The following is a 15,049-nucleotide window of genomic DNA, read 5'->3' as shown; positions in this document are numbered from 1 at the left end:
GGCGCGGCGACACCGCCAGCCCCGGGAGCGGCCCCAGCCCCAGCCCCAGCCCCAGCCCGGCCCCGGCGGTATCACCAGGCCCGGAGGCACAGCCCGTCCCGGTTGCATTGCTGCTTGTCCCGGCTGCATTGCTGCCTCGGTTGCGTGGTCAACCCCAGCTGTGTCACCACATTTGTATTGCCACCCCGGCTGCATCCCCAGTCTCCAGCTGCATCCCCACCCTGTTTGCATCTCCAGCCTTGGCTGCATTGCCACCCCAAGTTGTGTCACCAACCCCAGCTGCATCGCCGGTCCCAGTTGCATTTCCAAGGCCAGTTACATTTCCATCCCAGTTGCTCTGCCAGCACCAGTTGCATCATGCTCCAGTAGCACCACCAACCCTGTTTATGTCACCAACCCCAACCACATTGTCACCCACATGATATTGCCAGCCCTGGTCATATCACCAACCCCAGCTGCATCATTGGCCTTGCAGTTATTCCCAAAGCCCTGTCTCCCGGAGTGCCTGCAAGCAGCAAGCACCCCACTTTGTGGTTATGGGTGGCTTCACTGTCCGGCTCTGAAGGACAAGGCAGGCTCAGCATATAGAAGCAAAGTGTGTTTATTATTTTGTAAATCTGCTGATTTCGAGTTGGTCTTGCCCAAGGAGCCTAGCTCGCTGCTCTGTAAGCCACACCTACTGTGCTACCCCCATGCTACCTCTGTGACCACCTGGTAAGTCAGAGCCTGCTCTTCTTAAGTGAGTTGCTCTGTCCCAAGTGAGCAGAAGCTACAGCACCACAGGTCCACAGCCTCTAAAGTGCCTAAAAATGGCTTGCTAGCAACAAGGGCTTGTGTGTACACTGGAATTCACAAGTGTGATGTTAATGAGCTGGCAGCATGGTTAATTATCCACCCGCTGGTGGGAAGTGACAAGCCTCTGAAGTAAAATTAATCACCATTCCTGAAAGAAGAACCAATCAGTGTGGAATTGGGTGCCAGCCCATCCACCTGAGCTGTTGGTCTTGCTCACTTTCCTTCCAAACTCAGCTCCAAGTCCTTTGCTCCCCTGCACGGCAGTTTGTGGTGCCGACCATCATGGAGGGAAGCTGGCCCTCCCTCCTTTCAGTTCTTTTTAGGCTCCTTACGCGCCTTGTGTTCACGGAGGGTCTTCCCCAACTTCCCAGCCTCTGGGCTGGACCTCGCCTGCCCTGGCTCCCCCTGCTCCTCTTTGCTCCCCAGCAGGATTTCGTTGATGTAACTGAGGGTCAGGTTGCTGAAGATCATGTTGAAGTGGTGGGCACCTCGCAGCTCCTGGACGAACACCTTCTGCTTCTGCTGGTCCCGCCACCGCTTGCACAGCTCCAAGCTGCGTGTGCTGACACTGTCATCCCCGTCACCATAAATTATATCCACGGGGTCCTCATAGGGGAAACGCTCATCATAAACGTAAGTCTCTGCCGTGGGGTAGCCTGTGCCATAGAGGCAGTACGTGTCCACCCCAGGAGGGGGCAAATCCTTCAACAAGTCCTTCATGTCCTCCCACATGTACCAGCCATCCTCCAGGTTGACGTCGGTGAAGAAGCGCCGGTAGTCGCGGTAGGTGTAGTTGTAGGAGGGAGTGGAGATGAAGACGTGGCTCTCGGGCCAGGCCAGGGTGGTGGGGAACATCCAGGGGCTGGTGGTGGTCATGCGCTGCTCCTCACGGAGCTTGATGTTGGACATGAGCGGGATGCCCTGCTCGTCACCTGCGGGACACGCAAGGGCTCATCACAAATGGCACCACAATGTCCCCACACAGACTTTGGAGCCTTTGGGAGCTGGGCTGGGATCAGCGCTCCCCACAGTGACTCACCACTGTCCCCTGGCCTTCTGCAGCTCAGCTCTTCCCCTGCCCATAACCTTACATCCTCTCCTTACCCCCCTGCCTGCAGATATCACGAACAGCCTTCCAAACTCTTCTCTCCACATCTCTAGCTGCTCAGAGGGCCTGAGTGGAGACAAACCTGGATGTGTGATGGCACAGACCAACCCAGCCCTGAACATTCCCTGCAACCCTGGCACCACCACACCTGCAGGGACAGGAGCAAGCAGTAGTAAGAGGCCAATTTGCATGTTTCCTTCAAACCTTGGTATTTTTTGGTGTGTCTGGAGTCCTAAGACCATGGAATGACTGCAGACGACCTTAAAAATATCTCTGGCTGTTGTGGCAACAGAGAAAAATATTAGCAGGTGACTTAAGGGTGATGCAAGGGGCCAGATGTTAAAACCTTCAAGCACATGATTTTTAATCTCATGCAGTTTTGGACTTGTGACTTGGAGATATCCTGGGCTGTCAGCATTAGGCAAGTGATTGTGGCTTTCTGGGCTGCAAAGAGGCTAAACAGGAACTGGGTTCCCCACCTCCTTCACCACTCTGCTCCTTCCCTGCCCACCACCACCCTTCCATTTCTGCAGGAGGGAAAGAAAACAAAGAGGTGGCTGCACACAAGGAGTCACCCACCAGATGCCAGGATACGCAGGGGCTTGACAGAGCCTCCCCAGGGGGCACCCAGGGAAATGAAGCCCCCAATGTACTGATCCTTCCAGGCTTGTGTCTGCTGCAGCAGGAAGTAGAGGACATGCAGGTTGCCCATGCTGTGTGCGATGAGGAACACAGGTCGCTGGTACTCGTCGTGCATGTCCTCGATCAGCGCCTTCAGGTTCTGGAAGTACTCGGGCTGCTCCTCTGTGGACAAGAGGGGAGCATGATGGCATGAGGGTCATCCTGCTTCCCTCTGAGCATGGGGGGCCTGGCCACAACCCCCAGACTTACGGGGTCCAACCCTCCAGTCGTAGGGGGCTGCCCGAACTGTCTTGTCCCTCACGTAGCCGTTGTTGACCAGGTTCTGCACCATGGTGTGCAGGTAGCCTGTGGGCAGAGGGAACAAGTGGGAATTAGGTCTTCTCTTGTCAAGCTTTTTCCATTCTGGTCCTGGTCATGGTCAAAATGTTCCCTGGTAAGCCCTGTAGCCCAGTGGTTCCAGCCAGATGTAGTGACTCCGTGCATCCCACTGAGTCCTGGGGTCAAGGATGGGGTGCTCCCTGCCAGCACCCAGCTGGAGTGTGTCCCCCAGACTAATGTCCCTCAGTGCCAGTGCCCTGGGCTCTCTGCAGAACCAGTCCCTGCTGGAGATACAGGGACACCTCCCCATTTGCAGGGAGCAGGTGGGATCCCCAGACCCCCTGGTCTCTCCTCCTCTCACCTGCCAGCTTGCTCTGATCCAGGTATTCCACAGAATAGGTCTTGCCAAAGCCAGGAACACGGATGTGCACCCCTGGGGCATTGGACATTTTCCGAGAGGTTCGGTTGTACACCACCCTGTGGGGACAGGACAGGACAGGAGGTAGCAGAAGAGCCATGTCCCCATGGAGAACACAGGGCTGGGGTGGAGATCACTGGGTAGGGCTTGGACCTGGCTGTTTCCAAGCCTTGTGTGGTTGTGAGGTGCACTGGAGCCCAGCCAGAGTCCCTTCTGCTCTCCTGGCATCCTGGGACAGGAGGCTCTGATGGAACCAGCTGCCACAGCCCCCTGACCCTGCAGCCCCAGGCAGGCTGGCAGCATCTCCAGTGGGTGCTCAGGGTGGTCTGGCTGGGCTTGAGCACATGGCAGGGACTTGGGAAAGGGACAGACACTCAGAGCAGGAGCCAGTCACTTGTGTTCCCAAACTATCCCACAGTCCTCCCATTTTTCCGTGTGTGCCCAATCATGGCCAGGGGGAGGAGAGGGGAGGGAGATCCTTGGTAGGTCATTTCCCCAGGGAGCTCCCATGCTAGAGCTGGATGGTACCTGGTGTTATCGATCCAGCAGTCAACTCCCACTGGCAGGAAGGTGTTGAGGTTGAGCCAGATGGTGAAATAATCCTCTGTTTTACGGTAGCACATCCAGTTCACCACATCTGGCTTGTCCAGCTTTGCTTCCAGCTGGTTCCCAAGACACCCAGGCACTGGAGGCACCACAGAGAGAGAGCAGAGCCAGTTACAAACCCCATCCCACTGACCCTGGGGGCTGCCCTACCTGGTGCTTACCCCACCCCTGGGCAGTGCTCCCCTGGGGTTGCCTGGGGATGGCTGGGCACCTGCTGGAGCAGCATCCCTGGAGAACAACCTGCTCTGCACAGGAGAGAGGGTGCTTGGAGCTGGGATGCTGAGTGAGCATGAAAACAGTGCTAAAGTGCATCCTTGGGAGCCCCTAGAGCTGTGTTTCCATGGGGTGACCCCCAGAGCTGTCACCCTTGGCTCAGAGTCCCCAGCAGCACAAAGCATCCTGGATTGCTCCCCCTCCTCCCTGGATGGGCTCCCACCTTCCTCTCCTTGCTGCAGCCTGGGGGAAGAAATTCATGCTGCCCATTCCTAATGCAGTCCTGACACCTTGTCTGGGGGAAGTGGTCAGTTCAGGGGTGCAGAGCTCCCAGGGAGAGTTTCCTGAACTTTAAACTCTCCATACAGGCTGAACAAGGCAGCTCTGAAGGGGTTCAGTGCTGAGTGTAACTGAACTCTGTGGAAATTCAGTGGGAATGGTGTGCAGGAAACACAGCACAGCTTTAAGCAAGTTCATTTTTGTGCCCTGGCCACCCTCAGTGGAAGGTGACAGTCACCAGGGTGTTTATCTGCCTGTGGGAGTGTCAGTGTGGCTCCCAGCAGGGGTGGGACACCCGTCCTGCTGCTGTCCTGAGAGCTGTGCCTGTGCTGGGACCAGACACCATGGAGAGCTTTCCCTGCTGTGTGCAGGAGCCAAGAGCCAGCTCCTGGTGCCAGCACTGACTGTGAGGGTGAGGACAAGAGGTGAATGACTGCAGGGGACAGTGAACCTGGTGGAATGGGAGCACCAGGTGACAAATCCCAAGGCCCCAGCAGGTCCAAGGACTTGCCTGCAATACACGGCTGGGGCTGGTGTGGACCTTCAGTGCCTCGTGCCATGCAAGAGGGGAAGGAGATGTAGCAGTTTCCTTCCTCAACCTGCCTCACAGCTCCTCCATGCCTGGGGCACATCCCCAGGGGTGCAGAGAGGGTCTAATCCTGTCTTCAAAGCACCTGGGTGGGGATCAGACAGGCGTAGGGGAGCCCTGGTAGGGAGTGGGCAGAAGGGATGGTCAGCAAGAGGAGCAGGACCATGAGCTGCTCTGACAGCTCCTGAAGGTGCACAGCCAGGACCCCCCTGCCCCTGGCACACAGCTCTGAGCTCTGCCTCCCCTCCCAGAGGACATTAGGTAATTATTAAGGGAGTTCTGTGAGGGCAGAGGGGTTATCAGTGGTCCCAAGGGCACTGGGGGTTTCTGGGACACCCGGCCCAGGGGGATGGGTTGGCTGTGGATGCCGAGTGGAACGAGGGGCAGCCAGGTGGCACAAGGGGCATCTGGGCATGGGACACGGCCTGGGGCTGGCACTGGGGACAAAAGGAGATGCTCTGACTGTCACAGGTAATCCTGAAAAGAGGCACCTAGTGACAGTGAGCTGGGTCTTCTGACCACCCCAGCACATGGAGGCCTGCGCCCCCTGATGCCCCTGGGAAGGGAATTCACAGGGTCAGCCCTTGGCATGGCAGCGGGGAGGGATCTTCTGCTTTTTCTCTTCTCTTTTTTCAAGGGAAACTCATCATGATTCAAGAAAAAGGAGGAAAGCCCCAACTCTGCTCAGCAGTTTTCATGGCAAAACCTGAGCTCAAGTCCCTGGTGGTGGCAGAGGAAGGCAGAACCATGCAGCACAGAGGCACCAGCTGGTGGTGGCTGCTTCCACCTCCCTGAGATGATGCCCCCACGTCTCCTTTAATCTCCCTGTGCCCCTGTTCCTGCTGGCTTGCCCCCAGTCAGAGTTGGCATTGGGTGGGATGTGAGATGGATCCTCTTTGCAGCAGCAGAGGATGACTTTGCCATCTCCAGGGAGTGGGAGCAGACACAGGATGGGGTGGGCTTCAGGAAAGGGAGAGGTGGTGGATCCACCCCGGGCACCAGTGGCAGCCTGTTTGGGAAGTGGCACCAGAGGCTGTGCTGCGGCCCCTGTCCCTCTGCCAGCAGAGTTCCCCAGACACAAACAAGCCCTAAAACACTCTGTGGGCCAGGTGTGAGATATCAGAGACCCATTTGCTTTCTGGGGTGCCCGGTCTATCCCCTCAGCTCCAAAAGGCTCCACCTGGGCATGGCCAGCTCGGTGAATGGGAGGGGACAGAGGAGCTGTGTGACACCCTGGCTTGGTGGCTCCAATCCAGACAGGCAAGACCCATCACAGCCCAACCCCACTGAGCCAGCAGTGGCACAGGACCCCAGCCTCACTGTCCGCTTGCGGGGCCGCAGGGTAGCCCGAGGCAGCCCAGAGCCCGCAGGTGCCCGCGCCGGCGCCGCCTTACCGAGTACCACGGGCGGTGTGCTGTTGGTCGGGGGAGCTTCTGGGGTGGTGGTGGGTGGGAAGAGGACATTGAAGAGCCAGAACTGCGCCGTGGGCTGCAGGAGCAGCGAGAGCAGCAGCAGCAGCTCAGCCCCGGCGCCGCCGCTCCCCATGGCCGGGATCCTCCGCACGGCTCCGGGCCAAAGAGCCGTCTATGATCGTAACGCGGGTCCAGCCAAGAGGCACCCGGGCTGCAGGGGAGGGGAGAGCTGCGAGGGGCTGGCCATGAGGAGGAGGAGGGACGGGGAGGGACGAAGGACTGGCCTTCTGGACGAGCCACGGACTGTCAAAACCAGCCCAGCAGCGCCAGGGGGTTCCTAGGGCTCTGAGAGCCCTGCTCAGTAGTGCTGCAGGTTCAGCAGCTTCCCGATGCCTCGGGGTCCCTTTGCCATGTTCTGGGGACGTGGCTGCCACGTTCTTGCCCCTGTGTAATGCCCCAGGGCTGCCTAGGGCTGCTCACTCCCTGTCCCTCTGCACTCCTCCTGCCCTGGCAGGGGATGCTGGTGCTGCCAGCGTGGCGGCCCCAGGTATCTGGGAGAAGATGGAGGGGTTGGGATGGGAAAAGACAAATCTGGGCAGCTCCTTGTGCCACATGGCAGTGCCACGTTCCCCAGGGCCATCCTGGGCACTGCCCCTGCCCTGTATCCACTGGAAGGCTCCCTCTGTGACAGTCCCAGCTGGGGGAAGCCCCTGCAGCTTCAGCCTGCACTGGGTACCTTAAAGTTCATCTCATTTCAAACCCCTGCCATGGGCAGGGACACCTTGCACTAGACCAGGATGCTCCAAGTCCCATCCAACGTGGCCTTGAACACCTCAAGGAATGGGGCAAGATCATATTCTCCTGCTGAGGGGAAGATGTCTTCTTCCTCCCGGGAAGTGTGAGGTGGGACAGGGGCGCTGATGGGCACTGGTGGGTGGGACGGCAGACAGGGTGGGGTCCCCGTGGGGCAGAGGGTCCCCTCCTGAAGGATGGGGAGGAAGGGCAGTAGAATATGTGGGGTGGCAGCTGTAGGTGCCCGCACGGGCTCTGTGTCTCGGTGACCCAAGGGCGCAGCCTCCCCTCCCTTGTGACTGAAGGCGGCTCCTGCGGAAGCGCAGCCAGGACTGGGGTTGGAGCCGAGGCTGCTGCAGCCAGAGCAGAGCAGAGGCCGGAGCCCTGCTCGGCCCCGGCCAGCGCTGGTGCTCGTGGCCGCGGCGGGGCCCTCCTGGCTCCCTCCGGGAGCGGCGGAGGCTGCAGAGCCGCTGCCGCAGCATCCGCTCGTGTCGTGCTGCGCATCCCTGCGGCAGCGGCGCCTTCGCAGAGCGCGTCCTGTGCCTGCTGAGCGCCCAGGGAGATTGCCAGAAGCCGGGCGTTCATCGGGCCTGCGCTGGCAGCCTCGTTGGGGCGGCGTGGGAGTGGGGAATACCAGAGTGGGTGCCCACATTGTCCCTGCAATACTGAGGAAAGTGGGGTCTTGCCACAGCTGCCACAGACCACCCGGGACGCCAAGTGTGAGCCTGGATAGCTCAGTTGGGAGAGCATCAGACTTTTAATCTGAGGGTCCAGGGTTCAAGCCCCTGTTCAGGCGGTGGTTTTATCCTTTAGGAGCCCTGGGGCAGGAGCGGCGCCTCCTTCTGCCAGGACCGGACGGTCCCGTCCCGCCCGGGGCAACTGAGGCAGGGGTGGTGAAGTTGGGGATTGTTGTTTCCGCATCTCCCGTCCTTTAGTGAAGGGTGCTCGGCTGCCCCAAGTGACTTGAGGCAGAGCTCTAAAAGTCTGGGTTCCTGCTGGCAACTGTTTTTTTCTGCGTGACAACCTCCGTGAAGATACTGAAGGGACTGGAGCATCTCTCCTGGGAGGGCAGCCAGGCTCTGTTCAGTGGTGCTCAGTGCCAGAGGCCATGGGCACACACTGGAATACAGGAGGCTCCAGCTGAACCCTGAAAGGGTCAGGAGAACCTTTTCACTGGAGGGTGATAAGTGGAGGTTTCTAGCAGAGCCCTGCATCACTTTAAGGGAATGCAGCTCATGTGAGAGCAGAGGCTGCAGTGACCTGTGGGGCCACCACACTGCCTCAGCCAGGACCTGAACTGCCCTATAGGTGTGGGGACACTTCAGGATATTTTTGCAAAATAGAAATTCTTTTAACAGAATATCAAACAGTTTTGGATGAAAAATATCCCCTGTCCTATGTAAAATTTTTTTTATGTTTTTCAGCCTGAACATACATCAGTTGTTCAAGCACAGTAAATTATTTTTTCAGGTAAGTTTAAAATAAAGAGGAATGAGAAGTTACGTATTTCCTTGTGTTTCTGCTGCTCAGCTGGGTAAAAGTGGGGCAGGCACTGCTGCTGCTAATGGGCAGCTTCTCCAGATGTTTGCCTTCTCTTCCTCCTGTTTTATCTTTAGAACAGAAAAAATGCTTTTTGAGCTTTCCCTAAGTAAAGAGATATGTGTTTTCAGTAAATGAATGTTGGAGGAGTATGAAGCTGTGCAAGTAAGTGCCCTATAAACTGTAAATCCTAAAAGGAAATGTGCAATGATTTTTTTTCAATTTCTTGCTCTGGATAAGATACAAAAGAAAATAAATCTATTTTGTGCTAGAAAAAAAATCCACCCTCCCTTTTTCCCAAGCACCAGCCCTGCAGACTCCTGAGCCCCTCTGCCTGAGTGCTGCAGCCTCCCGCTGCTCTCAGGTGCCCCCAGAGTGAGCTGAGCCCCACTGCTGGGGTGGTGCCTTCCCCGCCACCAGCCTGGGCCACACCTCGTGTCACTCCTCTGAAAGCTGCCGACCAGAGCGAGTTCTGCGCGGCTGTCAGGAGAGGGCACCAAGTCCAAGCAAACGGTGTGACTCCATCAAGGCTCCAAGGGGTAAAGGCAACAGTTGGAGAGGCTTCCCCAGGCTGAGGCATCTCCTGGTGCGCCCAGAGATCTCCATCTGCTTCTTGGTGCCCGTGAGACCTCGAGTTCCCAAACCCTCACAGGGTTTGTCACGGTCACCCCTCAGCTCTGGGTGGGTTTTGCCTCTGCTGTGAAAGCATCCCTGGAGATCCTTCAACCAAAATCCTGCTCCCCTGGAGCGGGGAGTGCCAGCAGCAGGACTTGAATCTGGTTATCTGCCTTCTGCCGTGGCAGGTCCTTCATGCCCAGGGGGCCAGGAGCTGAGCAAGCTGCTGCCTCCCACCTCCTCACTCTGCAGGGCCCCCACAGCATCTTCTGGTCCTCTTTCTGCAAAACTCTGAGGAAGTGGAACGTTGGGCAAATTCCCCTAAATTCTCAAGTTTGCCTGGAAAACGAAGAAGCTGGAGTGCTTTCCCAGAAGTGCCACTGCAGCCTCGCTGGAGAGACCCTGCACAGCGACTGGAGGTGGGGAAATCATTGTCGGTGTCAATCTGGTCACTCTCGGACCACCCAAACTTGTGGTCCCCTCCCAGGGCTTGACATCTTTTCAAACCCCTCAGAGCTCCCTCCCTCCCGGCTGGGGACAAAAGCTGCTGTGACTCGGATTCGAACCGAGGTTGCTGCGGCCACAACGCAGAGTACTGACCACTATACGATCACAGCACAGGGGACCCTGCCACCTGCCGGGTCTGTCACATCCTGGCAGCATGGTGAGAACTGTCCCCGCACTGTCCCCTCCCCTGGCACCGACACCCAGCACCGCCTGGCCAGCAAATCCTGTTTGATTGAGGAGGGTGCGGGTGGATTTGGATGCTGCTGCTCAGAGCCTTGGCAGTGTGGAACGGGGCCCTGAGTTGTGCAGAACACGAGCAGTGCTGGGGTGGCACCCAGGACATGAGACTGCTGCAAGGGACCTCAGGCAGTGGGGTCATCATCCTATAATACAGCCAAATTCAGGGTTATAATAATTTTAGCTAAATGTAAGTGGTACAAGAGGTGAGGAATTAATGAATTAATTTTAGCATCCTGTGCGATACGACAAATTTGAGGGAACTCAGTTAAAAATACAACAAATGGCGCAATGATCTCCATGGGGAGCTGAGTGGTGCTGTGGGAAGGATACAGTCAGGGAGGTCTGGGTAACCCAGAGTGTCCCTGATCCCCATCATCCATCATCCCCAGGGTCCCACTGCCACCTCCTGCCTGATCATGATCCTTCTCCACGTTTGCTCCCCAGTTTCATGCCTACAGAATTGCACTTTGGTCACTCCAGAGCTGCATTTCCTGTTCCTGGCCCTGGTTCAGCTTGGGCTCAGTGCTGGTGGTGAAGAAAGGATTCTGTGGGGGTGAGAGCTCCCTGCTCCACACCCAAGGCAGCCCACAGCCTGTGGGAACCATGCCCCTGCTCCTCCCCACCCCTCCATGCACCACAGGACACACAGTGGGGGATCCCCGGAGTCCCCATGGACCCCAAGGCCCCACGTGCCCATCTGTTCCCCTACCCCACTCTATCAGCCCCGTGGTGAGCCCCAGAGAACCTGTGGGCACCTCTGCTCATCACTGGAGCCTCCAGTGCCACGTGTGCCCCATGGAAATGTACACAACACCAGGAGCCTATCCTGCCTCCACACACCAGCTCGCAGCAGGGAGCAGAACTGCCAAGAAGAGAGGTACAGGCAGGATTTAACAGGAACACAGAATAGGTTTCCATCCCTGAGAGGGCTCAAGACTGCACTTGAGATTTCCCATTTGAGGCCCTGGTCTTCATGAGTGTTTTTAAGTACCTTGATCCCTGCTGGAGGAACACAGCAGGGCATAAGCAAGGCAAGGAAGATCACATCAGGTTTTGTCTTCCTGACCTATGTGGTAAAGGAGCTGATAATGAGCAGTGCTCTTCTTGGACTTTGAACAGGAAAATGAGAAATGAATCACTGGGAGGAGTGCCTGAGTCATTGTAAGGTGGTGCTGCCACTCTGAGGGAGACCTCTGGGACGAGCCCAGGGACAAATTCCTATCAGGATGGTGTCCAGGCCCCCAGTTAGACAAGAACAAATGCTCAGACCAACCCAACTCAGTGATACACGGAAATAACTGAGAGGAGCTTTCAAAGCACCAGTGAGGATTCTCAGTGATGGTTAATAGAAGATCAAGGAAAGGAGGCTCACACACAGTGCTAATTGTTTGTGGAAACTCATTTACTAAGGGACAGGTACAACATGGTGCAGGCAGCAAATGTCCTCACAGTTGGAACCCTGAATCAGCATCTCACCAGGGCACGACCTTCCCTTCCCAGTCCAGGAAGGCCCCAGTCTCCTTCTCAGAGATGGAGGACAGCACCTTCAGCATCCCTTGCACGCTGTCATCCACTGTCAGGGGAGGCTGTGGGGCAGAGAGAGAAACAGCTCTGTGTTCAGGGGTCTGCCCTGACACACATCATTGCTCTGGGCAAGAAGCATTCCCAGTCCTCACCTCCCTCCCTCCTGTGGCTCCAGGGTACCTGCCCAGGAGCTCTCACACAGCCCAGCATGAGACCCCAGCAAATTCTGCATTCCTAAATGATGAGGCTCTCCCAGACCATGGACAGGAGATCTCTTACCTTGTATGATCCTCCTCCACCCCCCATGTCGGTCTGCACCCAGCCAGGGTGGAAAGTGATGCAGAGGATGCCGTGCTCCTTGTATGCCAGGGACTGGCACTTGCTCAGCATGTTCAGAGCAGCCTGAGGGGAGACAATGCAGGGACGGTGCTGGGAGGGGAAGGGGGGCTGCAAAGGGGACATGTGCAGACCCCACAGCTGGGGCAGGGATTGGGCAGAGGGGGCCACTTCCTGGGATACAAGATGCTCCCTCACTATCCCTGTGTGGATGCCCAGCCCAGATGAAGTCCCACTGCATCATGTCTCTCAGAGGTAGGACCTAGGGCCAGGCACATAACTGAGCTGTGATGGGCACCCAGGGACTGGCAGCACCTCAGTCATAGCATAGAGAGGGGCACAGACTGAGGGAGAGGTTGCAAGGCAGTGTGATAATTCAGAGGGGAAAATGTCTGAGCCCACCCCCAGCAAAATCTGGCAGTACCTTGCTGCAGCGGTACGAGACAACTTGTCCAAACTCCCACACAAACATCTCCTCAATGGAGCCGGCAATGCTGGATATGTTGACGATGGCAGCCTTGCTGCAGCTCAGCCCTGAGCCTGGGCTCCCCTGGGCAGCCTTCTTCAGCAAGGGCAGAAACGCCTGTGAGGAGACAGAGGGGACAGGAGCACACATGGACAGGCAGGGGAGAAGCTCCTTCCACAGTGGGCAACATTGACACCAGCACTGGGGGAGCATCCTCCCTCCTCTTCCCTGCCGGGCTCCAGCTCCTGAGCTCCAGGCCCATGGCTCCACAAGCTTCTCATTAACTGAGAGCCCATCAGGGCACCAGAGCACTGACAGGAGCCCCTCCCACTGGCCCTTCACTCCCTCTGTCATGTTCAGTTTCAGCACATGGGAAGGCATCCTTCTGGAGCTGTGCTGTAGTGCTGGGGACTCTCACCTGGCCCATCAGCAGGGGTCCAACCGTGTTAGTGGTGTAAACCTGTATCATATCCTCCGGTGTCTCATTATCAAGGGAGCATGGCTTTGCAATTCCAGCATTGTTGATGAGGAGGTTCAGCCCAGAGCCCCCCAGGTGCTCCCCAACCTTGGCTGCAGCTGCCTTGATGCTGGGAGGGTCAGAGACTTCTGCAGAGCCAACACAGGGGAGGTCAGAGCCTGTGTCCCCATGCTGGAGTCCCCTCTGTTCCCCCAGAGGTGGCAGTGCCCGATGGCCCTGCAGGCACCCGCCCATGGCACAGCTCCCTCCCAGCACGGGGCTCCCAGGGCGTGCCCAGCCTGGGCACTCGCCAGAGGAACTGGGGCAAAGGATCCGCACCTCGGGGCACCTACCGAGTGGGATGATGATGATGTTGGGGTGCTTGGAGGCCAAATTCTGTAACTCCTGAAAGAGAGGGCACTGTGTAGGCATGGAGAGGCTGGAGGGGCTGTGCAGAGGCTCAGCCTTTCCCAGCTAAAGCCCACATTGCTCTGGCTCCATCCCTGCACTACCGTGGACCCACACTATGCTCCAGCTGCCCTGAACCCAATGGATGGGGAGGATTCCATGACCAAGCAGCACTGTTCCTTCCATGCATCCCATGCACAGCTGCTCCCATGTTGTCTCAGCCCAGCTGCCCTGTGCCACAGGTGCCCAGCTGAAGCTCCAGCCCCTTGCAAGCACCAGCCCTGTTCCAATCTCCCCCTGGCACCGAGTGCTCCCATCCCCCAGCACAGCCCCTGCCTCCCGCCCAGCCTCACCTGTGCTCTCTGTCCCTTGGGATCCCGACAGGTTGCAAAGATCCACTGAGGTGGGTTTGGCATCCTCAGGAAATGCTGGACAAACCCCAGGCCAATGCCTCGGTTGGCCCCTGTCACCAGAACGGAGCGGACGTGGAGCCCTGCCATGCTGCTTGTCCTCCTCTGCTCCAGCTCTCACTGTTTGCTCTACTCTCTAATAGTTCCTTTAACATTTTCTACAGATACTCCACCCACTCAGGATTTACACCAACCCTTGGATCCAGGAGAAGCAACCTCACCTGCCCTTCAAACTCCAGGCCATTGATCCCGGCTGGGAGCCAGTCCTTGTTTCTAAAGGGCAAAAACCCTTGGCGGTTTCAGGCAAAATTCTGCTGTTCTCGGGAAATCTAGTGCCAGGAGAGGATGTTGTGGTTGAGGAGGGAAGGAGCAGCATGTGGAAGGGATGTGGAAAGCTCCAGGGCTCACATGGGCTTGACACCTTCAGAAGAAGGGCTTTCTGCATCAGACCCACACAGCACTGGGAACAGGCTGATCTCATCCCCCTGCCCTGATCCCCTGGGCCAGGACATTCCTCACATGGCCACGAGCAGACGCTCTCTGCCTTGAGCTGGCCTCCTCCAAGCCAATGCCCATTCCCTGATTGTCAAGTGAAACAAGGCTCCCATGCAGGGAAGCACACCCAGAGGATCCAGTCTCCTGGCAGAAGGATGGGTACCTGCATGGCCAGCACATCACCAGCTGCTGGCCCAGCCACCCACCCCCTGCCTGGTTCTCCCAGGTGGAAGCAGAGACTGGGACAGCAGCAGTAAGGACTGAACCTTCCAGGAGGGTCGTTCAGATGCTTTGTCCCAGGACTGAGTCCCATTTCTCATCTTCACAGGCATTTTCTGCCTAGGAAGTGTCTCCTCTCCTCCTGGGAAATGTCTCCTCTCCTGCCCACCCACTCCCTGGCTTATGCTAGCAGGGCTGTGCCTCTTCCAGGCGGCCCAGGACATGGGGATGAGGTGCTTGGCTGTGGAGCTTCAAGAAGAAAAAGGCTTGGGAAGCAACTTCTCTCTCCTTTCCCAATCCACCTGTGGTCCCCTTGCATCCTCCACGTCTGTAAACTCTGGCAGCTGATGCCTCTATGCTCTGTCTCCACAGCCAGTCTTCCCTCCAGTGCCTCCTGGAGGAGAGGTCTCCAGAGGGCAGTCACGGTGCCATGGCACCTGCTGGCTGGAACTCATGGGGATGCCAGTGACAGCCGTGGGTCGGGGCAGCTGCGGGCACCACCAATCCCCAGTGCAGGAGTGGGATATCTGGAGAGGGTCACCCCATGAGCTGGCACTGCACAACAGAGCTGGAGGTCTCAGCAGGAGTTTATTGAGGATGTGGGGGAGGTGGGAGCAGTGCCAAAGGGACCTCTTGGCTGCCAGGATCCTGCAGTGGTGCC

At 57.5% G+C, this 15,049-nt stretch overlaps 2 protein-coding genes and 2 non-coding genes across 4 annotated transcripts; 1 reads left to right on the top strand and 3 right to left on the bottom strand.

The window, feature by feature from the left end:
- Positions 1–585: 585 nt before the first annotated feature.
- On the bottom strand, positions 586–6,584 carry LCAT (lecithin-cholesterol acyltransferase). Its single transcript, XM_066557368.1, has 6 exons — positions 6,363–6,584; positions 3,810–3,966; positions 3,225–3,340; positions 2,795–2,890; positions 2,483–2,707; positions 586–1,727 (listed from the first exon to the last, which is right to left on the bottom strand). Exons 1-6 carry the CDS (start codon positions 6,511–6,513, stop codon positions 1,105–1,107), a joined length of 1,368 nt encoding a protein of 455 aa, XP_066413465.1. The 5' UTR covers positions 6,514–6,584; the 3' UTR covers positions 586–1,104.
- Positions 6,585–7,895: 1,311 nt separating this feature from the next.
- On the top strand, positions 7,896–7,968 carry TRNAK-UUU (transfer RNA lysine (anticodon UUU)). Its single transcript has one exon. It is a non-coding gene; the product is annotated as a tRNA-Lys (tRNA).
- Positions 7,969–9,871: 1,903 nt separating this feature from the next.
- TRNAH-GUG (transfer RNA histidin (anticodon GUG)) lies at positions 9,872–9,943 on the bottom strand. Its single transcript has one exon. It is a non-coding gene; the product is annotated as a tRNA-His (tRNA).
- Positions 9,944–11,545: 1,602 nt separating this feature from the next.
- On the bottom strand, positions 11,546–13,764 carry LOC136561293 (C-signal-like). The gene is made up of 6 exons (XM_066557540.1): positions 13,618–13,764; positions 13,210–13,261; positions 12,818–13,005; positions 12,358–12,516; positions 11,877–11,999; positions 11,546–11,659 (listed from the first exon to the last, which is right to left on the bottom strand). Exons 1-6 carry the CDS (start codon positions 13,762–13,764, stop codon positions 11,546–11,548), a joined length of 783 nt encoding a protein of 260 aa, XP_066413637.1.
- Between the last annotated feature and the right edge of the window lie 1,285 nt (positions 13,765–15,049).

This window comes from Molothrus aeneus, chromosome 11 (genome assembly GCF_037042795.1).
Source record: "Molothrus aeneus isolate 106 chromosome 11, BPBGC_Maene_1.0, whole genome shotgun sequence".
Lineage (NCBI taxonomy): Eukaryota > Metazoa > Chordata > Aves > Passeriformes > Icteridae > Molothrus > Molothrus aeneus.
The sequence above is the reverse complement of the archived record's forward strand: the minus strand, read 5'-3'. Positions and strand labels throughout refer to the sequence as shown.